Source organism: Gymnoscopelus braueri, assembly GCF_963280865.1.
Source record: "Gymnoscopelus braueri genome assembly, chromosome: 21".
NCBI lineage: Eukaryota > Metazoa > Chordata > Actinopteri > Myctophiformes > Myctophidae > Gymnoscopelus > Gymnoscopelus braueri.
The window spans coordinates 7955625-7978443 of NC_137623.1; the positions used below are offsets into that span (position 1 = coordinate 7955625).

The 22819-nt window shown below is 41.5% G+C and overlaps 1 protein-coding gene across 1 annotated transcript; it reads left to right on the forward strand.

The window, feature by feature from the left end:
• The first annotated feature begins 1376 nt into the window (after positions 1–1376).
• riok3 (RIO kinase 3 (yeast)) lies at positions 1377–22819 on the forward strand. Its single transcript, XM_080417294.1, has 13 exons — positions 1377–1635; positions 4045–4181; positions 4567–4715; positions 5618–5725; positions 6526–6635; positions 7160–7303; positions 8248–8375; positions 10864–11046; positions 15057–15216; positions 16299–16379; positions 17402–17491; positions 19385–19498; positions 22536–22819. The coding sequence occupies exons 1-13, from the start codon at positions 1600–1602 to the stop codon at positions 22650–22652; spliced, it is 1557 nt and encodes a 518-aa protein (XP_080273420.1). The 5' UTR covers positions 1377–1599; the 3' UTR covers positions 22653–22819.

Consider the following 22819-nt stretch of genomic DNA (forward strand, 5'->3'; position numbering starts at 1 on the left):
TTAAATAGTAAAGCTATTATTCAAATGTATTTGAAATCTCTCTCTCTCTCTCTCTCTCTCTCTCTCTCTCTCTCTCTCTCTCTCTCTCTCTCTCTCTCTCTCTCTCTCTCTCTCTCTCTCTCACTCTCTCTCTCTCTCTCTCTCTCTCTCTCTCTCTCTATGACTGTAAATTCATTTCAATTCAATTCAATTTAAAGGACCTTTATTGGCATGAGAAAACATACATTTACACAGTCAGCCAAAGCATATCTGAAATAAAACTAATACAAATAATACATATATGTACAGTTATCAGGCATGTTAGAATAAAGACATGTGTAAACTGAGCTGTGAAGTTGTAGTTAACATTAAATAAGAAATAGAGTCTACTCTAGACAAAAAACTAACACAAATCCTCCCGCTATGACGTCATCATCAACCCCTGATCCCGAGCTTTTATTTTGAAAGTGAACGGGAGACGGACCCGTTATATTTTGGGAGTTTCTGATTGGCGGGCTCTGCCTGTCAATCAGCCAACTCTCAGCCAATCACGGCGAGGGCTGGATCAGCGCAGATGAGTAAGGCTGGGAACGAGGCCAGGATCAGGATATATAACACAGTTATAAATAAGTACTTTTACTTTTGGTACTTTAAGTATATTTTAGTAAAAGTACAGAATAGTATAAAAAACATTGTTAAAGTACAGAATACTTTCGTACTTTTAGTACTTTCAGTACATTCTTAATTACGGACTTTTACTTGCAGAGTATTTCTACATTGCAGGGTTGATTTAAGTAAAAAATATTGAGGGCTTTTTCCACTACTGGAAGATACACATAACACTTCATAGATACACTGTCGCCTAGATTTCGCGAGAGTGTGTATTAATAATATTACTACTACTACTACTACTACTACTACTACTACTACTACTACTACTACTAATAATAATAATTAATAATAACAACTATACTACTACTACTACTACTACTACTACTACTACTACTACTACTACTATTAATAATAATAATAATAAAGAATGTTTCAGATTCATTGGAATGAACATACTCATAATACATAATACATAATAATAATAAATAGTAAAATCCTAGTTCTTATAATAATAAAATAATAAATAATTAAAAAATTAAAAACAATTATATTACTACCAATACGACTACTACAAATAATATGAATAATAATACAAATATTATTATTATTATTAATAGTAATAATAATAATAATAATAATAATAATAATAATAATAATAATAATCATAATAAAGAATGGGTTATATTCATTGGGATTAACAGCTTCACAACTTACTTCCACGCTGAACCATTCCTACCTTTATTGTGAAGGACAGTGAACGGTGTTGTTGCTGTTGCGTAGAGGAAGGGACAGCTGTTAGCAGCTAGCAGCTAGCATCATTTAGCTAGTGTTGTTGTGTCTCTACCTCTATTTAAACACCATTTAACACCTGGTATCATTCACAACCTGTTGTTGTTGTTGTTGTACAGACGTCGCATAGCAACAGTTGATTATTATTTTTTGTTTTTGTTTTAAATAAGTGTCGTGTTGTTTTTTTGGTCACACACACACAAACACAAACAAACAATCATGGATCCAGTGGAAGTCAGTAGCGCCGCTCCCAGGGTGAGTATAATGTCACGTTAAATACACACTAACGTTTAGAGTAGGATTACATGTAATGTGATTACAGTAGATGATCAATATATAGAGGAGAGGCGGCACGACCATGTCTGGACTAGCCATGGATCACAGGACGGTCATCTGTCATGACCAGTCATGGATGAACTTCAACATAGTGTTTGCACTTTCTCCCTTTTTGGTCCGTACATCTACATAAACGTTCAGATTTCAAATATAAAGTGCTGACCTCATGGCCACGGAAGTTACTATTATGTACGGGACCTTTTAGAAGTACTTGTATCTTAAGTATTGTTTAATAAAAAGCATTTTAATCCGATTGGTGGCCATTTTCCTCATGGCGTTATCATGTATCAGAGTGCAGTACACCTACCGACCGATAGGGTCGCGCAGTTGAAATCGTATGGTGAAAATACGGAGAAAATGGCCACCGATTGGATTAAAAGGCTTTTTATTGAACAATACGGAAGATACGGGTATTTCCGAGGACCCGTACATAATTGTAACATCCATGGCCATGAGGTAAGCACTTTATATTTGACATTCTGAACATTTATGTAGATGTATGGACCGTAAAGGGAGAAGGTGCAGCCACTTTTTTGAAGATCATTCATTGACTGTCATAGAATATTTGACAGACAGTTTATGGACCAGGCAGGGCTATGTCTGGACATGTCTGGACGGACAGCAGCACACTGTCCAATCCTCAGCTGTCATTTAACTCCAGTGGTGGAAAGTAACTAAGTACATTTACTTAAGTACTGTACTTAAGTACAATTTTGAGCTATTTGTACTTTACTTGAGTATTTCCAATTTCCTATACTTTTACTTCTACTCCACTCAGAGGCACATCTCAGAGGTAAATATTGTACTTTTGCTCCACTACATTTATCTGAAAACTTTAGTTACTTTTCAGATATAAATTATGATATAATGAAACATACATTAACCACTTTAACCCTATTTTATACATAGGCTATTTGAAAATAGCCGATCTACAAGCTCACAATGCGACGCGTTGTGACCTTGTAGATCTGCTATTTTCAAATATTTTGTACTTTTACTTTTGGTACTTTAAGTACATTTTGATGCCAATACTTTTGTACTTTTACTCAAATAAATTTTGAATTCTGGACTTTTACTTGTAACAGAGTATTTTTATATTGCAGTATTGGTACTTTTACTTAAGTAAAGAATTGAGTACTTTTTCCACCATTTGCCTGTAAGGCAGTAGACTTTTTCATGTCAAGGACCGCCCAAATTGACACGTATTAGCATGCGGACCCCCATTTGAAAAGATATGCCAGGGACCCAATGCTGGAAGGGTCCATTTGGACACTCTCAAAGTTAGAAAATGGATACATTTAATACTGAGGATTTTCACTGTGAATGAATACATGGATCTGGTTGTGACTGTATGTTCCAGCAGTGCAATGTGAGCACATATTTGCATCTGTTATGATTCATGTTATTATTCATTCCACTATGATTCCATTGAATACATTGATCAGGATACCAATTTTTATCCAGATCTGAAAAAAGTATTTTCTGTTTACTAAAGAGCTATTACAATATAGAGCCTCAGCTATTTAACACTGTTACTGAACAAACACTCTATAGTAATTCATCAAAATAAGGAATTAAAAAAAATCCCCAAAAAGGTAGCACGTAAGCGTTCATTTATTGGTGTGTCCAATAAAGAAAGTGGAAATGTGAGTACTTTGTCCTCCATTTAATTGAAACTTTGGATGTGCTACCGTTTTTGGGATTTTTTAAATTCATTATTTTGATGTATATACTGGACTTTGGGTCTAGCACTCCACTGAGAACTCTGTAGTAATGATTGCTATCACAATATAGAACTATTTAACACTGTTACTGAACAAACACTATAGCAATGATTACTATAACAATAAAGAGCTATTTAACACTGTTACTGAACAAACACTTATATATTATAGAGCTGTGTGTGTGTGTGTGTGTGTGTGTGTGCGTGTGCGTGCGTGCACTGTTACTGAACCAACACTCTATAGCAATGATCACAATATAGAGCTGTGTGTGGTGTAGCCCCTAGCACTTGACCTAGCAGTATTATGCAAAGGTTAAAATGTAATTTAGATAACATATTATTTAGACAGATGCCGGTTCATTTGTTTACCTGTCATCCTGTAGTTTCTGTAGTTTAAATATACAGATTATTATTTTGATATTATATTGTGTTATATTGTTTAGACAGATGCTAGGATCATTGTTTACCTGTGTGATCCTATTTGACTGAGACTGTCTCTCTGCATTCTATGTATGTGTTTACCTTGCTAAGTCGCTCTAGATAAGAGCTTCTGCTGAATTCTTAAATTGTGTGTGTGTGTGTGTGTGTCTGTGTGTGTGTGTTAGAGCCCATGGGGGCCTCCCGTGCAGACCCCATGGGGGCGTCCCATGCAGACCCCCAGCTGCTCTCTGACTGATGTGATGAGTGAAGAGCTCGCCAAACAACTGGACGATGAGAACTACAACCTGGAGACACTGTCTGAGTAAGACCTGTGTGTGTGTGTGTGTGTGTGTGTGCGCGTGTGTGTGTGCGTGTGTGTGTGTGTGTGCGTGCACGTGCTTGTATTACCATTAGACTTAGGGTCAGGATCCGTAAACCGGAGGAGAACCGGATCCAACATTGAGGAACCGGAATCGGTTCCTGATCCACTTTTGGAACCGATTCTGGAACAGTATTTTTTTATCACCCTGTAAAAACAGTAGGTGAGATTAATCTGGAAAGATATACCCGCACTGTGTTACTTACAACCTTAGTTGCGCGCCGGTGATGTGCATGGAAAATAGTCGATCTACAACTGAGCTGAGACGATGTTACGATTGATGACCAGCTACGTACTGCATGACATCATGACCCTCTCCTCTCCTCAGGTCCAGTGTGGATGTGCTGTCATGCGATCCAGAAGAACCAGAGACAGACAGTGACCTCATGCTGGCCAAGATGCTGCAGATGCAGTTCGACCACGAGTTTGACACCCAGCTGCGTCTGGAGGAGAAGAAGTTCAACGGAGACAGCAAGGGTAAGCGGACGATAGTTAAACTTTTGGAGAGGAGCGCCCCGTCATTTCATCCAGTTTGTCTGGCTACCCGATAACTTACGCCCCGATGTTGATTGTTATAATTTTTTTCTAATCAATCAAATCTATTATTTAACCCATTGATTTTAGACCGGCAAAGAATCGGTGTAATTTTTTGATTTCTTTGGCTATTCAAAAATAGCAGATAATACAAGCTCATAGCGTGGCACCAAGTGCGTTGTATATCTGCTATTTTTGAAAAGAAAATCGTGAAAATGTGTGCAAATCATTGAAAAAAAAAAAAAATGTATATATAATATATACACTTTTAACTCAAATCTTTGCTTCTGGCAAGATCCCTGGAACAAAATATTTTGAGATAGGGGTCCGCGACCCAAACATTTTGGGTGGTCCTTGACATGAAAAAAACAAGGAAAAAAACAAAACTGTTAGGATGTAGAAGACATGTGTCTGTAGAATCCCCAGAAGCAAAGATTTGAGTTTAAAATGTTCGCTTTAAAAAATATATATATATTGAAAGATTCGCACACATTTTCACGATTTTGTCCCAAAAAATAGCAGATCTACAAGCTCATAGCGTGGCACTCCGTGAGGTTGTAGATTTGCTGTTTTTTGAATAGCCAAAGAAATCTAAAATTGACACTTTCCCAAAAACGAGGCTTTCCCGCTCTTAATGGGTTACGGTAACGTGTGTGTGTGTGTGTGTGTGTGTGTGTGTGTGTGTGTGTGTGTGTGTGTGTGTGTGTGTGTGTGTGTGTGTGTGTGTGTGTGTGTGTGTGTGTGTGTGTGTGTGTGTGTGTGTGTGTGTGTGTGTGTGTGTGTGTGTGTGTGTGTGTGTGTGTGTGTGTGTGTGTGTGTGTGTGTGTGTGTGTGTGTACACACAGTGTCCATCTCCTTTGAGAACTACCGGAAGGTCCATCCCTATGAGGACAGTGAGAGCTCAGAGGACGAGGTGGACTGGCAGGACACCCGGTACGACCCCTACAAACCAGGTACCTGTTCCCTCCCCTGACTCCTCCCACTGCCTTGCTCAACGTGTCTGTCAAAACTGGCCATAAACCATGTTCAAATGTCATTTAGTTTGTCATATTTTAGTCGACTAAATATCATACGATTTATAGTCGACTAAATCTACAGTTTATTTTGTCGACAGAAATGTATTTTGTCTGGCCTTGATAGTGTCGTAATGGCATACTTTACACTGAAAATTGCTGATCTACAAGATCACTACTCGTCGCAGCTTTTATTTCGTTTTCATTTAGTTTTATCAGTGTAAAAAGGTAGTCGACGAACATTTTTCATCATGGTTCTAGTGGACGAAGTCAACACTAGTGTGGAGGACTCCTTTCACACCGTTTCACAAATCACAGATTGGAACGGCATAACAAAGACTTTGACGTCGTGAGGTTGTTCGACGTGGACATCATCACAATCACATGCAGACCACATGCATTGTTGAAGTGTTGTAGTGAGTGCTAATTTTCAACACCCGTCCCCAGCACAGGCTTTTCTGAATAGAAACACTAATCTAAAGTACAAGGAATTAAGCATCATTATAATGGAAATCAGACACAACACATTAACTGTGAAACAAAAGCAACATAATCATTCCAATAGAATAGTCAGAATATTCATGTGAGCACTGTTGATTTGAGTTTAACCATCATTTAAGTCCTCTGTTAAACACATGAGTCTATCTTTAGATAGATTTGTTTTTCTTTGCTTTAATCTCTGCATTAACTTAAAAAAGGGTAAAAATAATAATGTAAAACATGATTGCTTGTGTTTGCAGACAAGCCTCAAGTGACGTCCAAGAAGGGTTTCATAGGAAAAGGAAAGAACATCACGACCAAACATGATGCGGTGGTGTGTGGACGCAAGAACGCAGCACGCATGGACAATGTAAGATACCCGTCTGTCTGTCTGTCTGTCTGTCTGTCTGTCTGTCTGTCTGTCTACATAACCTTTTATTTAACCTGTACAATCACATTGAGACAAAGTCTCCAAGTGTGAACTGGAGAACAGAACAAGCACACAGCATTGCCAGACTTAAGGTCATTACACACCGGCGATTATGCGAATATACGCACAATTCTGACTCGTTCCGAATAAATAAAAGACGCTTTTTCGCTCCGTGGAAGCTTGCATTGACTTTATAAGGTTTTTAAAAAAAAAACGTATTATTCGCATGAAAAAATCGCCCCCGGTGTGTAAGGACCTATAGAATACAGTACAATACAAATAAATAAGCCACAAGGTTCTGATGAGGAGGAAGATTTTATATTAAAATATGAGAAAAGTGAGTTGTTATTATAACGTACGAAAACAACGCAGACCATGTTTTGTCAATTTTTTCCCAAAACACTGACTGTCTCACTGACTGCCTGTCTGTCTGTCTGTCTCTCTCTCTCTCTCTCTCTCTGCAGTTCGCTCCATGTGTGCATGTAGGCGACGGGTTGATCATGGATCTGAAGCTGTCCAATCAGGTGTACAACTCTCTGAAACAGCACTGTTACAGCGAGCAGAGACGCAGCGCACGACTGCACGAGAAGAAAGAGCACTCTACTGCTGTGAGCACACACACACACACACACACACACACACACACACACACACACACACACACACACACACACACACACACACACAGACACACAGAGAACATTTAGTTGTTTGGCTTTGTTCTTTGTCATGCCAGCGATGTTCAGATCACCCGTGGTAAGTTTATATACATGGCCCAGGCTTCCAAATATGAGTATACAGAATCTACATCTGTATCCAAAGTTTGTCATAATTATAATTATGTAGCTTTGAATATTTGTTCTTGGAAAGCCTGGTCCAGGTATGAATGAAAAACACAGCCTACGTCTAGAATCAGGACCTCCTTGTGACTCTGGTCAACAAACACAACATCAGGTGTGTTGGAGGATGCTAGTTAGTGACCTTACGAGTATAGTTAAACCATTCTGGTAACGTGTGTGTGTGTGTGAGAATATAATGTAAAGCGCTTTGGAGAAAAGCTGCAGCTATAGTACATTTACGCACACATTCATGCAAGCACATACATTCACACATACATTCAAGCACATTTATTCGCATACATTCAAGCACACGCACATTCATTCACACATACATTCAAGCACACGCACAATCATTCACACATACATTCAAGCACACGCACATTCATTCACACATACATTCAAGCACACGCACAATCATTCACACATACATTCAAGCACACGCACATTAATTCACACATACATGCAAGCACACGCATGTACATTTACACATTCACGCAAGCACAAGCAGAATTCACACATACATTCATCATGCATGAAAGCGCACACATTCAAACATCAGACAAACCTCAGTCAACAAAGCTAAACCATTTATTTCTCCCCCTGTCTCTCTGTCTCTCTCTCTGTGTGTCTCTCTCTCTCCGTCTCTGTGTGTCTCTCTCTCTCTCTGTCTCTCTCTCTCTCTCTCTCTCTGTCTCTCTCTCTCTGTCATCCAGGAACAAGCGGTAGACTCTCGTACTCGTCTGTTGATGTTTAAGATGGTGAACAGTGGGGTTCTGGAACACATCAACGGATGCATCAGCACTGGAAAGGAATCTGTTGTTTTCCACGCTAATGGAGGGAGGTGAGAGACACACACACACACACACACACACACACACACACACACACACTCACACTCACACACTCTCACACACACACACACACACACACACACACACACACACACACACACACACACACACACACACACACACACACACACACACACACACACACAGGTGTTACACACCCCATGAAGCCTTGAATTCATTCCTGAGCCAAGAGCAAAACTACATTTAAAACTTTATCTTTGAACCTGGAGTCCATAAATGTGATACCGATATGGTGACCGATTAATCATGATGCATCCACAGACTCACTGGTGTCCTAAACCCACAGATGCCTTATCGGACAACGTCACACTGATAGCAGCTGGTATGCGCACGCAGGCTGACTTCAAAAGAACCTCGACCGCTCATAAGACACAGTGTAAAAGTGGTCACAGCACCGTGTAAACTTGCATCCCATCAAACTTTCAGATGCAGGTTTCCTCCCAGTGTGGAGGAAGAAGACTTAGGATGTTTACTGTGATCTCTCTCCCTCTTGAAATATTTTCCCAATCTACAGTTGATTTAGCCGACTAAAATGTATTTTGGCAGGCTTTGATTGCGTCGTAATTAGGGGTGTGCCGATACACTAATTTCACCAAACGATACGATACGATATTTGGCTCACAACTTCGATACGATTTCGATACGATACGATACGCACTTTTTTTATTATGAAAAATATATGGGGGAGAACAAAAGCTAATGCAAACAAATAATTCTGTTTTTGCATTATTCAGATATGCGAACTTGTAGCTTTTCAGCTACAATAGCCGTTTTGAATCCAAATAGGGCAATAGTGTGACACCTGACCTGACCCGAAAAAACAACAACATGTTGTCACCCTTTTCACCTCGGGGCTGTTTGCATGCCTGATTATTATTATTGTTAAAAAAAAAAAATGAAAACGATATTTTTTTTTCTCAAAACGATACATATCGTCACGAAAACGTATCGCGATATATCGCGGGACGATATATCGGCACACCCCTAGTCGTAATGCCTGATTTGTAGATCGGCTTTTTTCGGAGTGCAACACCCGCCCGTGCACAGCCAAGCATAAAATGACTTTTCTTAGTTCTACTGGATCTCTTATCCACTAGTCCCTCCCTAGCATTTTAGTCTAGTTTTTATTTGTTGACGAATTAGTCAGTATATTTAGTCATAGTTTTAGTCATCATAGCTAAGTTTAGTTCTGTCAGTGAAAAAAGGTAGTCGACCAACATTTTTGTCATTAGTTTTAGTCAACAAAATGAACCTGCCTGCTCGCCCAGCTGCCGGCACTCAAGGCTAATTTATGCTCTGTTGCGCGATAGTGTTGTGCGTCAAAAAACGGACGAGAATAGCAGATGTACAAGCTCACGGAGGTCGCATTCGTGGCACGTCGTGAGCTTGTACGTCTGCTATTCTCTGTGCTCAAAGTACATAAGTATGTCTCGCTGGTGAGCGCCTCATCAGACTACACACTGGAGGACATTGAATGAACCGAAACCATCGCTCCCCAAAACAACAGGTTTGGGGATCTGTTGGGAATTGACCCGCGCCTGCTGGTTCTCAATGTCTGTAAACAAATAATTGGGTCCATGTGAAACAGATAAAGGAAATCAATCCAAATTGAGGAGTCACAAACATGCCAGGGCAAGGCTGACAGTGACCAGAAACGGCCACCAGAGAGCAGCAAAGTCCACAAACCAAGACAGTTACATGATATGAATTGGATTTACAATAATAATATTATTGTAAATTCCAATTCATATCGTATTAGACATAGTATCATGTCTAATACTAAATACAACTATAAACTGATATTATCAGTTTACAGTTGTACTTGTATAGAATAGTGTTTGATCGAATGTTATATGATATGAGATGGATTCACATGAATGAGAACAATTTATTCTATTAAATGTTTATAATAGTGTACCAGTTTTAACCACTTTGGCCCTATTCTATAGAGTTATAGAGGGGTTTAGAGTTATGCCTAAAATGGTAAATAAATGATACATTTATATAGCCATTTTATCCAAAGGCGGGAACATAGATTGGTGAAACAGTAGGGAGCCGGCGTTTGATTCCAGCGCAAGGTTTGAGTCACGCCCCTCTATGCCTTGGAAAGCCTGCGTTCCTCCAGCCTACTTCGACACTAACTCTGGGGGAGCCCGGGATCGAACTGGGAAACTCGCGGTTCCCATCCGGCCGCTCTACCGGCAACTCTACCCCTGAGCCACTGCCGCCCCATGCCTGATTTATACTTAGTTGCAGGCCAGTGTTGTGCACAGAAAATGGCAGATCTCTAAGCTTGTACAACAGCTATTTTTCGGCTTTAGGATTAGGATAAAAAATGGCACAAAAAACAAACACTTAAAAACGATATTCGTAAAATCTCTGGCCTAAACTTTTGATGTCCTCACAAGCATAGTAATCTGTGTGTGTGTGCGTGTGTGTGTGCGCTCTCTCTCTCAGCCTGGAGGAGCAGAGTGTTCCAGAGGAGGTGGTGCTGAAGGTGTTTAAAACCACCCTCAACGAGTTCAAGAACAGAGACAAGTACATCAAAGACGACTACCGCTTCAGAGAGCGCTTCAGCAAACTGAACCCCAGGAAGGTCATCAGGCTGTGGGCCGAGAAAGAGATGCACAACCTCACCAGGTCGGTACCAATTATATAGACATACTGTACACCAGTGTTCATTTCATCCACTATGATGTTGACCAGCTTTTTTTCACTGACGAAAACTAAATAAAAGCTAAAGTATTTGTCTGCGGACCCCCCCCCCCCCCCCCCATCTGAAAACATTTTGCGCCAGGGACCCCCCCCTATTCCCCTCCCATACAAGATGTGTGGTGTTCAGATGTTTCAAAAAATATTCCATCTGTTTCACTTTTTTCCCCATTTTGTCGTTGTGAGCTTGTAGATCACCTATTTTCAAATAGCCAATTTTTTTAGGTGTTAAGTGGTTAAACCGATTTTGATACTATATTACCGTATTTTCCGCACTATAAGGCGCACCGTTAATGCGCCTTATAGTGCGGATGCGCCTTATAACCAGGTGCGCCTAATATATGTATCAATATTGGTTAATTATGGCCCACGCAGCAAAGTGAGCCGCGAACCGCGCGGCAAAGTGAGCCGCGAGCGGCGCACCAAACCGAGCCGCGCCCAAAGCCAGCCGCAAGCCGCGCACCAAACCGAGCCGTGCACCAGACCGAACCGCGATCCGCGCCGCAAAGTGAGCCGCGACCCGCGAGCCGCACACCAAACCGCGAGCCGCGCAGCAAAGTGAGCCGCGGGCCGCGCACCAAACCGACCCGCGAGCCGAAACACCGACGCGCGACACATTGTTTTCAGATCGTTATTTTCGGTGCGACACAAGCGTTGTTGTTCTTTAGTTCCTATCTATCTCTGCTCCTATGAAGTGTACATTATCTTTTTCATATTATTATTATGAACTTTATATTGTACCGTAGTTTGTACCCTGTATTCTGAGTTTGTGACTACAACAAGTAGCAAAATAGAATGTACATTAGGACAGTGGTTCTCAACCTGTGGGTCAGGACCCCCAGGGGGGTCCCCACATGATTGGGGGGGGGGGGTCCCCAGATGACAGTGAAGTCACAATTTAAGGAATTTTAAGATATTTTTAATACCTCAAGAAAGAAAAGAAAAAAGACTATTACTGCATCCAAACTAATCAACAAACTATACTATAAATACGGTCAAAATTGTGAAATAATATAAGAAAGAGGCGATCTACAAGCAAGGCGTTGTGAGCTTGTAGATTAAAAAAAAAACACGACCTTGTAGATCTGCTATTTTGACTATGTATCTGTGGAACTGAGTTAAACTAAATTAAATGCTTCAACTCCTAATTCCAAGCGCTTCTCAGGGTGGGGGGTCCCCAGTTCAAATATGATTATTTTGGGGGGTCGCTGCCTGAAAGGATTGAGATCCACTGCATTAGGATATAATGTACACAGTCACACACACATAGAAGATATGGAGATTGGAGATCAAAGAAAACGATAGAAGGGGGGGGGAGACGTGTAATTGGGGACCCATTACATTGAAAACCTAGCAACATCACTGCATTATGGCCACCGTATGTATCAATATTGGTTAATTGTGGCTACCGTAGTCAAGGGGCGTAACAGCAGGGAACCCCGCGAATTCCGCAAATTCCAGTCCCACACCACTTGTGTGTGTATAAACCATTATAACCACATACAGTATAAACACCCCAAAATGGCACCTGTCAAGAAGAGACACGCTTACGACGCAGAGTTCAAACTCAAGGCTATCAGTCACGCAGAAGAACATGGCAATAGAGCAGCAGCGAGAGAATTCAACGTCAACGAATCAATGGTACGAAAGTGGAGGAAGCAACAAGATGACCTGCGCCAAGTAAAGAAGACTAAAAAGAGTTTCCGCGGAAACAAAGCGAGATGGCCACAATTAGAGGACACACTCGAACAGTGGGTTGTTGAACAGAGAGCAGCAAGTAGAAGCGTCTCTACAGTCACACTGCGAATGAAGGCAACAGCGCTAGCACATGACATGGACATCAATGAATTTAGAGGCGGGCCTTCTTGGTGCTTTCGTTTTATGAAAAGACGTAATCTCTCCATCCGCGCACGAACTACTGTCTCGCAGCAACTGCCACAGGATTACCAAGAAAAGCTGGCCTCTTTCCGCACATACTGCAAAGACAAGATCACTGAAAAAAGGATCCGGCCAGAGCACATCTTCAACATGGACGAGGTTCCACTCACCTTTGATATTCCTGTGAACCGCACTGTGGAGAGAACGGGGTCCAGAACGGTGAATGTACGCACGACAGGGAATGAGAAGTCATCCTTCACTGTAGTTCTCGCCTGCCAGGCTAATGGCCAGAAACTTCCACCCATGGTTATTTTCAAGAGAAAGACCTTGCCAAAGGAAAAGTTTCCAGCCGGCGTCCTCATCAAAGTTAACCCGAAGGGATGGATGGATGAAGAAAAGATGAGTGAGTGGCTGAGAGAAATTTACTTAAAGAGACCGGGTGGCTTTTTTCACACAGCGCCGTCCCTATTGATCTACGACTCCATGCGCGCCCATATCACCGATGGTGTCAAAAAACAAGTGAAAAACACTAATTCGGTGCTTGCTGTCATTCCGGGTGGATTGACTAAAGTACTCCAGCCGCTAGATATTGGTGTCAACAGGGCGTTCAAAGCTAGACTGCGAACTGCGTGGGAGCAGTGGATGACAGAAGGCGAACATACGTTCACCAAGACGGGGAGACAGCGCCGGGCGACATACGCCACTATCTGCCAATGGATCGTGGATGCCTGGGCAGATATATCAGTCTCAACGGTGGTCCGAGCTTTCAGGAAGGCAGGAATTGGCACTGTCCTGCCGGACAACAGCAGCGACACCGCCTCGGATGACGACTCTGACGAGATGGAGCCGTTGGATCCTGTACTCGCCCAGCTGTTCAATTCCGATACTGAAGAGGAAGAATTCGAGGGATTTGTTGACGAGTCTGACGAGATGGAGCCGGGCACGTTGGATGCTGTACGTGTACTCGTCCAGCTGTTCAATTCGGATACTGAAGAGGAAGAATTCGAGGGATTCGTTGATGGGGAATGAACTGAAAAAGTGAGCTTTACGTGTTTCTTTTACGTGTTTCTTTTACGTGTTAACAACTGAACAAGGCTGGGAGTGGGAGATATTGTGAATATGGACATTAACGTTTGAACAACGTTGAGTTATTGTTATATTTTTATTGCTTTGCACTATTTCCAGAGTTACTATATTGTGATTGCACTAACGTTTGATTTACCGTAGCTAGCGGTATCAGACTGTTTCTTTTACCTGTGTGTTTCCATGTGTTTCCCTTACTGAATCAGGGAAAAGTTCCCCTCCATGGATGCACTAACTACGTGATAAAAAGTTGCACTACCTGTTATACCTTGCTGTTGGTAAAAGATAAACTGTGTCGCGAAAATACTACGTCACTGACGATACCTTGGGGAAAAAATAAAACAGCCGTACTTGGAGAAAAAATGTTCCCCTCCATGGATGCACTAACTACGTCATAAAAAGTTGCACGACCTGTTATACCTGGCTGTTGGTAAAAGATACACTGTGTCGCGAAAATACTACGTCACTGACGACACCTTGGGGAAAAAATAAAACGGCCGTACTTGGGGAAAAAATAAAACAGCCGTTGTTTGTTTGATTGATTGAAGACTTTATTAGAAGTTTGCATTAGAAAAAAATAACAGTCTCATGACAGCACATATCACTGGTACAAGGTCTACCTTACATGTCTAGGTTCATGTGTGTTGTAAGAACGCTGGTTTGTATTAATTCTGTTAATAAAGTTTGACTGACTGACTTATCTGACTGTTTTCTTTAGCGCAGCTCCATCTAGTGGATGCATAACGCAACCCCAGCCACTACAGTAGCTTCTATTCTATGCGCCTTATAATGCGGTGCGCCCTATATATGAAAATTATTGATTTATTGCAGGTGCGCCTTATATTCAGATGCGCCTTATAGTGCGGAAAATACGGTAACTTATTTAGCCCTGGGGGTCCCCAGACCCCACAGCAGATGAATAAAAATGTGTCCTTTCTTGTGTGTGTGTGTGTGTGTGTGTGTGTGTGTGTGTGTAGGATGAAGAAGGCGGGCATATTGTGTCCAGAGGTGGTGATGTTAAAGAAGCACATCCTGGTGATGTCCTTCATCGGTACGGCTCACATCCCCGCCCCTAAACTCAAAGACGCCATGCTGGGACCTGAGGACATGAAGACAGCCTACCACCAGGTCCTACATGTAAGACAACCTGCTGTACACCTACCATCAAGCACTGCTAACCTACACTGTACACCTACCATCAAGCACTGTTGTTAACCTACACTGTACACCTACCATCAGGCACTGTTAACCTACACTGTACACCTACCATCAGGCACTGTTAACCTACACTGTACACCTACCACCAGGCACTGTAAATGTGTACAGCAAATGTAGTTTTAGAATACAATTCTATTTAGTTTCGGTCATATTTTAGTCATCTGAAATGTTTTCGACTAAATATCACAAGATTTTACAGTTGATTCAGTCGACTAAAATGTTATTTTGGCGGACCGTGATAACGTCGTAATGCCTGATTTATACTTAGCTGTGTTTATTTTGTATTGATTGAATGCTTTATTAGTCAGAAATGCACAAGGCACGGTGGTACAGAACACTTTTCGTCATAGTTTTAGTCGACAGAGTCAGGTACACTGGCATCAGGTCCTACATGTACGATAATCTACACCAGGGGTCTTGACTTCAACAGGGGGTCTGGGACCCCTAGGGGGTCCTCCACCCCAAACCTTAGTCTGATAGGATTCTGAGGGGAGTGAGGGGAACATTTGCCAAAAACAGCCGATCTACAAGCACACAACACCTTGCGGTGAGCCTGTAGATCAGCTGTTTTTGGCAAAGAGGTTTAAATGGGGTGAAGCGCAAACGGCTCGCACTACGAGGCGTTGTGAGCTTATAGATCGGCTATTTTCACAATGCTCGCCCCTTTCTTAGGTCATATTTGACCAGTTTACTGTTGAGAGTGAGAAAACAATGTTGCACATTAAGCTATCATCATCTGGGGACCCCCCAAAACATTAATTTATACAACATTGATAATAGTGCATGAAAAAGTTTAATCTGCAACACAATTCTATACAATATGTACTGTAGTGGTTCATGTACTGTAGTGGTTCATCTCTCTCTCAGCTATGTTTTCCTTGCACTGAAAAACATTGAAGACCCCTGATCTACACTGTACACAGGGCTGTCGCCATCATGACATTTGACTTGACAATTAATTGTCATACAAATAGTTGTACTCTCTCTCTCTCTCTCTCTAGATGATGCAGACTCTCTATCAGAAGTGTAACCTGGTCCATGCTGACCTCAGTGAATATAACATGCTCTGGCACGATGGCAAGGTACACTATGTGTGTGTGTGTGTGTGCGCGTAGTTTATTTATTTCGGTCATGATTTGTTTTAACAGAACAGTTAACTCTCTCAGTGCCAATGAAATAAAAAAGTGTGGTAAAAAAAAAGTGCTCAGGAGCCGAGATACAGCCTTTTTCAGTAATAAGTTAAACAAGAAATGTAGCAAATCTTCGGATCACGATATCTTGGGTTCTGAACATTCTTTTCCATAAAATAATAATAATAATATATATATATTTTTAATTTAATTTAAAAAAAAATTGTACTCGGCACTGAGGGCATTCCGAAAAAACTCTGGATAACTCGTTCTTGGCACTGAGGGCATTCCGAAAAAACTCTGGATAACTCGTTCTTGGCACTGAGGGCATTCCGAAAAAACTCTGGATAACTCGTTCTTGGCACTGAGGGCATTCCGAAAAAACTCTGGATAACTCGTTGGATAACTCGTTCTTGGCACTGAGGGCATTCCGAAAAAACTCGTGATAACTCGTTTTTTTGCACTCAGAGAGTTAAACATACAGTACAGTTAAGTCAACAAGATGACTTTTGGCCCGAAAAGGTATGGGCTGAAGCAGAAGCTTATTTTGCCCAACTTTATTACCATTTATATTTCCATTTAAATTACAGTAGCCTAGAGAAAACGTAAGAGCAAACAAAAGAAAATGAAATATCAACGAAGCTTCAAATATTACACTTCAGAACAAAATAAACAAAAAATAAACAACATTTCAGTGTATATAATGTTGTGTATTTCCTACAGGTGTTTGTTATAGATGTTAGTCAGTAGTGTGTATTTAATGGTGTGTATTTCCTACTGGTGTTTGTTACAGATGTGAGTCGGTAGTGTGTATATAATTTGTATTTCCTACATATGTTTGTTATAGATGTCAGTCAGTAGTGTGTGTGTGTGTGTGTGTGTATATAATGTTGTGTATTTCCTACATTGTGTTTGTTACAGATGTGAGTCAGTCACGTAACCGTGTATATAATGTTGTGTATTTTCTATAACAGGTGTTCGTCATAGATGTGAGTCAGTCAGTAGAGCCAACACACCCTCATGGTTTGGAGTTCCTCTTCAGAGATTGCCACAACGTCGCCACGGTAACCATACCCTCATTGTTTACGTGTGTAACCAATAGCTGACTGAACATACAGATTCAAATGACAATGATCTTTATTACATAATACAAAAGGCACAATAACCATAATATTAACCCATTAAGACCGGGAACGCATCTGTGTCATTTTAAGATTGATTTGGCTACTCAAAAATAGCTGATCTACAAGCTCATAGCGCTATGAGCTTGTAGATCTGCTATTTTTGAAAAATCTTGAACATTTGTGCAAATATTTGAATATATTTTTTAAAGGGAATATTTTTAGCTCAAATCCCTGGAACACTATATTTTGAGATGGGGGGTCCGCGGCCAAATACATATCATTTTTGGGGGTCCTTGACGTGAAAGAGTTTGAGCACCACTGATATAGCAACATACGTTTTTCAAAAAACAGTTTATTAGAAGACATTATTTTGTAGAATCCCCAGAAGCAAAGATTTGAGTTACAAGTGTTTGCCTTAAAAAAAAAATATATACAGTATTCAAAGATTTGCACAAACTTTCCCGATTTTTTTAATAGCCAAAGAAATCAAAAAATGAAACAGATTATTTCCCGGTCTAAATGGGTTAATTATAATAATAATAAAAATGAGAGCGGTAGACTGGATCACACTATGCAGAGATGATACGTACTCTGAATGAATACACTAACCCATTTAGACCTGTTACACCTATACGTTGTTATACCTTTCAAGCTGGGAACACCTCTGTGTGTAGTTGTTGCTTTATACAGTATATCGTTGCTGTCGGAGAGACACCTTATCTCCATACTCTTAACTTAACCCATTAAGACCTGAGGCGATTCTTAAAAATGTTTTCTAAATCCTAACAGTTTTTTGAAAAAATAATAAAAATAATAAATGTTGAAGATTTTTCAAGATTTTTCAAAAATAGCAGATCTACAAGCTCATAGCGCGGCACTCGGTGCCGCGCTATGAGCTTGTAGATCTGCTATTTTTGAATAGCCAAAGAAATCTAAAGTGACACAGATGCGTTCCAGGTCTTAATTAAATCAATCCCCTACTTCAAAGTAGCAACTTGCAGATCCACAAGCTCGAAACACGGTGCGAAGCGACGCGTTTCGAGCTTGTAGATCTGCCACTTTTGCTATTTTTGAATTTGAATCTTGATCATGAGGTTTCCACCCAACAGAGACGATATAGCAACGTGCTTGTTTTTGAATAAGAATTTGAAGTTTTTCAGAAACCTTAGGTCAGGATTTTGTGTTTTTTTAGAATCTGCCTCGGGTCTAAATGGGCTAAACTAGTTAAACTAAAGCACTGACCACTTAGCCACAACCTGCCAAAACACATAAACAGTGGAAAATAAAATCGATTCATAGATTAATCGCGATTATGACAAACGATTATGAGTCGATTCACAAATGTCAAAAATCGATTATAGAAAAACTATATATTTTTTTCATCATATTGCTAATTGCACGGAGCAGCAGCCAGATTTTGTTTGGTTTTCAGAATATTGAGAAGCCTTTGTTATAAGTCAGTATTATTTTACAAAAAATACAATAATTTATTTTCTTGTTGTTTTTCTGCAATTGTTGATGTTGGCAAATATAACCTTCCAGTTGACTGTGACACATCTCTTCCATTTGTTTTTATTATCAATAAAAGATAATGGAAGTAAATTAATCGCAATGCATCGCAAATCACAATATAATCGAATCGTAGCCCTCTGAATCTGAATCATCAGGTACCTAGCGATTTCCTCCCCTACTAAACACCACATGTTTAATTATACGGTTGTGTGTGTGTGTGTGTGTGTGTGTGTGTGTGTGTGTGTGTGTGTGTGTGTGTGTGTGTGTGTGTGTGTGTGTGTGTGTGTGTGTGTGTGTGTGTGTGTGTGTGTGTGTGTGCAGTTCTTCCAGAAGCGAGGTGTGTCAGAGGCGATGGGCGTGTACGATCTATTCAACTCGGTAACAGGATTGAACCTCACCATCACTGCTGACGATGATGCTGAGTTCATGTCCCAGGTCTGTGTATACACACACACACACACACACACACACACACACTTTAACCATTTATTTATGTCCACATAAAGGAGAATACATACAGGGACACAAACATTATAGCTGCAGTAAGGTTACATTGACAAAATCATGGCATATGTTTTCATGATACAATAAACATGTCACTCAGTACTCTATGGGTATAAGTACTCAGTACTCTATAAGTAACAGTGTCTCCGCCATATATGGCGGCTGCCAATTATAGCAGAGACGGCACAAAACTTTGCCAGCCTTTTTGCCTCCTTTTTGGGCATCCTAAGTTGTTGAAGCCGTCTAACAACTAGTCTGTGGGTATGTCCCAGGCTGCCAAATTTAAAAACAAATCGTCTGCACCTATAGACGAATCCACAGACGCGCTGCCTGTAGGCAGTCATAGCCGCGGTGTCAAGCGGCTGCCGCTCCGCACCGCAGCTATGATTGCCTACAGGCAGCGCGTCTGTGGATTCGTCTCTAGCCCAGCTCTGAGATGGTATGTAGGAGTGGTTGGTATTTAATGACCGTGGTCATTAAAGGCCTCCTCTAGGCTTAAGGTCAAAGGTGCATGCTATCTGAAATACAGACACTTCCCTAGACTCTTCATCAACCACAACAACATCTGGTGTATTAGAACACGCACACGCACACACACACACACACACACACACACACACACACACACACACAGTGTATTACTATTCCCGTGAGGACATCATTATTTTTGGACAGCATTGGAAATGGCTGAAAGAAGCCGAACAATAGCCAACAAATAGCAGATCTGCTATTTGTTTTATATATATATATATATATGTCACAGGGTGAATGGAGATCCAGGGTGATTGAAGACAGAGCGCTCGTTTTTAGGCACGGGGCTCCTTCGGGGCGAGGCGGGGCTTTTCGAGACAGGGTTTATTAGCGAGGCTCGCGAGGAGGAGGAGGAGGACGGCGCTGCGATGCGGGGGGTTATTACGCGAGGCTCGCGAGGAAGAGGAGCCTCCTCCTCCTCCTCCTCGCGTTTTAAACCGTCCCGTCCTCTCCTTCTCTCCTTCTCCTCCTCCGAGGAGGAGGAGAAGGAGAGCGCGGAGAGGCGGGGCTTTGATGCGCCGACGGAGACCTGTCTTTTGTTGTTCCCCCCCACATAGCAACCAGGAACCATAATATCTATGAGGGGAACGCTGAACACGCGTTCACACGCACGGCGCGCCGACTTAGTGGAGCTTGAGGCCGAGGAAGCGCGCCCTCGCGCCTCCAGGCGCGAGTGCCCGCGGTGACCGGCCGACGCTCCACTAGTCGACTCAGCGCCGTTTGATTTGTAAACCGATAGGGACAGAATAGTTCTTTTCATGGATCACTGTGTGTGTGTGTGTGTGTGTGTGTGTGTGTGTGTGTGTGTGTGTGTGTGTGTGTGTGTGTGTGTGTGTGTGTGTGTGTGTGTGTGTGTGTGTGTGTGTGTGTGTGTGTGTGTGTGTGTGTGTGTGTGTGTGTGTGTGTGTGTGTCAGGGAGAAACTAAAACAAAAGCCAGCAGAACACAATAAAAGTATCTTAACAGTCCATTGAAAGCATGAGCGCGTGTGCGTGCGCGCGCATGTGTGTGTGTGTGTGTGACTGTGTGTGTGACTGTGTGTGTGTGGGTGGTCGCGGCCATATGTGCTTGTGCACAAGCCTGGCTTGTGGCTCCCTCTAGTGTTTCTTCTACAGAATTGCTGGGTGGGTAAAAACGAGCGAGCCTTCTTCAATCACCCTGGTTCTCCATTCACCCTGTAACATATATATATATATATATATATATATATATTCCAAATATTATTTCACTATTTCTTTTCAAGATCTTTTTGAAAATAGCAGATCTACACGCTCACTGTGCAACACGCAACAACCAATATTTACAAGCAACTTTACAGGAATAACAAGCCCAAAGGCGCTTATAATAATCGGACATGGCAACCCACAGATCAGCTGTGCACACCTACAGGGGTGTCGTCTAAACGTGGCCTTTATCACACTGTCAGAGCTGGTATGTGGACTCCGCGTCTGCTATACAATTACAATACCTGTGGTTCTCACACTTTATAATGTCAAGGACCACCATAAAGTGTACACATGTACCCAAAGTTATAATTATATAGTTATTAAGTTATTTAAAATATAGGGATCGTTAAAGGGAATTCTAGATGTTTGTATCTCCTAACCTCACACAACCTTAAAGGGATTGTTGGCAACATTAAGCCTAAATTTGAAAAATATCTCTATATATATATTTTGCATTTTTTCCCCTCTATCAGCCACTATATAATGATGCTGGGGTGTTTTCCTGCATTGAAACACAGTCCTCTTTCTGAAATCGTATTTCCCTACTGTTTATGTTTGTAGCGGGCCGTAAATTAACGCACGCATGTGCGCATCCGTGCGCGTCCGTGTCCGTGTGAACTTTTTACTTTCGGTTTGAAAACGCTCTCAAACTTCGTTTTTGAGGCACATCATTTACTTTTCAGAAAGCGTTTGGATAGAATTTAGTTGTTTAACTTCATATATGTGGTCAATTTGTCATGAAAGAGCCTATTTAAAAATACAAATTCAGAGAACCGGCAGGGGCTGGCAGTTCCGCGAATTGTATCCGAATAAAGTAACCTATATTCGGCATGGCCCGTTTAGAAGTCCCCTTAACTCTATGGAAGTCCTCCCTACGTCACCCCCTGGTGGTCGGGGAAACGAACTGCTGGAGTTTTTTTCTTTGTTTATCTCTGAATCGCCTACAATCCCTTTAAAGTTTCTACACAACTGTTGATGGTACGTTTCTGACAGATTGTGGAAACAAAACGAAATATATATGGTGAGCACGGAAATAGTCTGACCAATCACACGAGATGTTTGCATCGGTGTGTCTGCGGTGGTGTTAAGCTAGTTGGACAATGTTGGAGTTGCAAGAGCAGCCGCAATGACAGTTCTATAACATCTCATTATTCTCTCTCCGTCTCTCTCTATCTCTTTCTCTCTATCTCTCTCTCTCTCTCTCTCTCTCAGATTGTAGCTCTAGAGAAGCGTAATGAAGAGCACGTCCAGAGGAAAGGAAAGAAAACCTTCTCCGTCGCCCCTGACGACTACGACGACGACGAGGGCGATCCCCACGGCGACGACTAAACGCCGGCGGCCATGTTGGGGGGAGGAGAAAAAAAAGAATCCAGACGTCAGGACCACCTGAACCCCTGTCACACTTATACAGGGAGAAACCCTGCAAAACACACAGGGTGAAAGGACTTTACATTCACGGCTTCATGGTCAAATAAACAGAGGAATATACATTTTAA

Excerpts from the sequence above, each read along its gene's own strand:
- riok3 (XM_080417294.1), top strand. The coding sequence starts at position 1,600 with ATGGATCCAGTGGAAGTCAGTAGCGCCGCTCCCAGG. Across the intron at positions 7,304-8,247 it reads AGAAAGAGCACTCTACTGCT|GAACAAGCGGTAGACTCTCG; the intron begins GTGAGCACACAC and ends TCTGTCATCCAG. Across the intron at positions 19,499-22,535 it reads ATGCTGAGTTCATGTCCCAG|ATTGTAGCTCTAGAGAAGCG; the intron begins GTCTGTGTATAC and ends TCTCTCTCTCAG.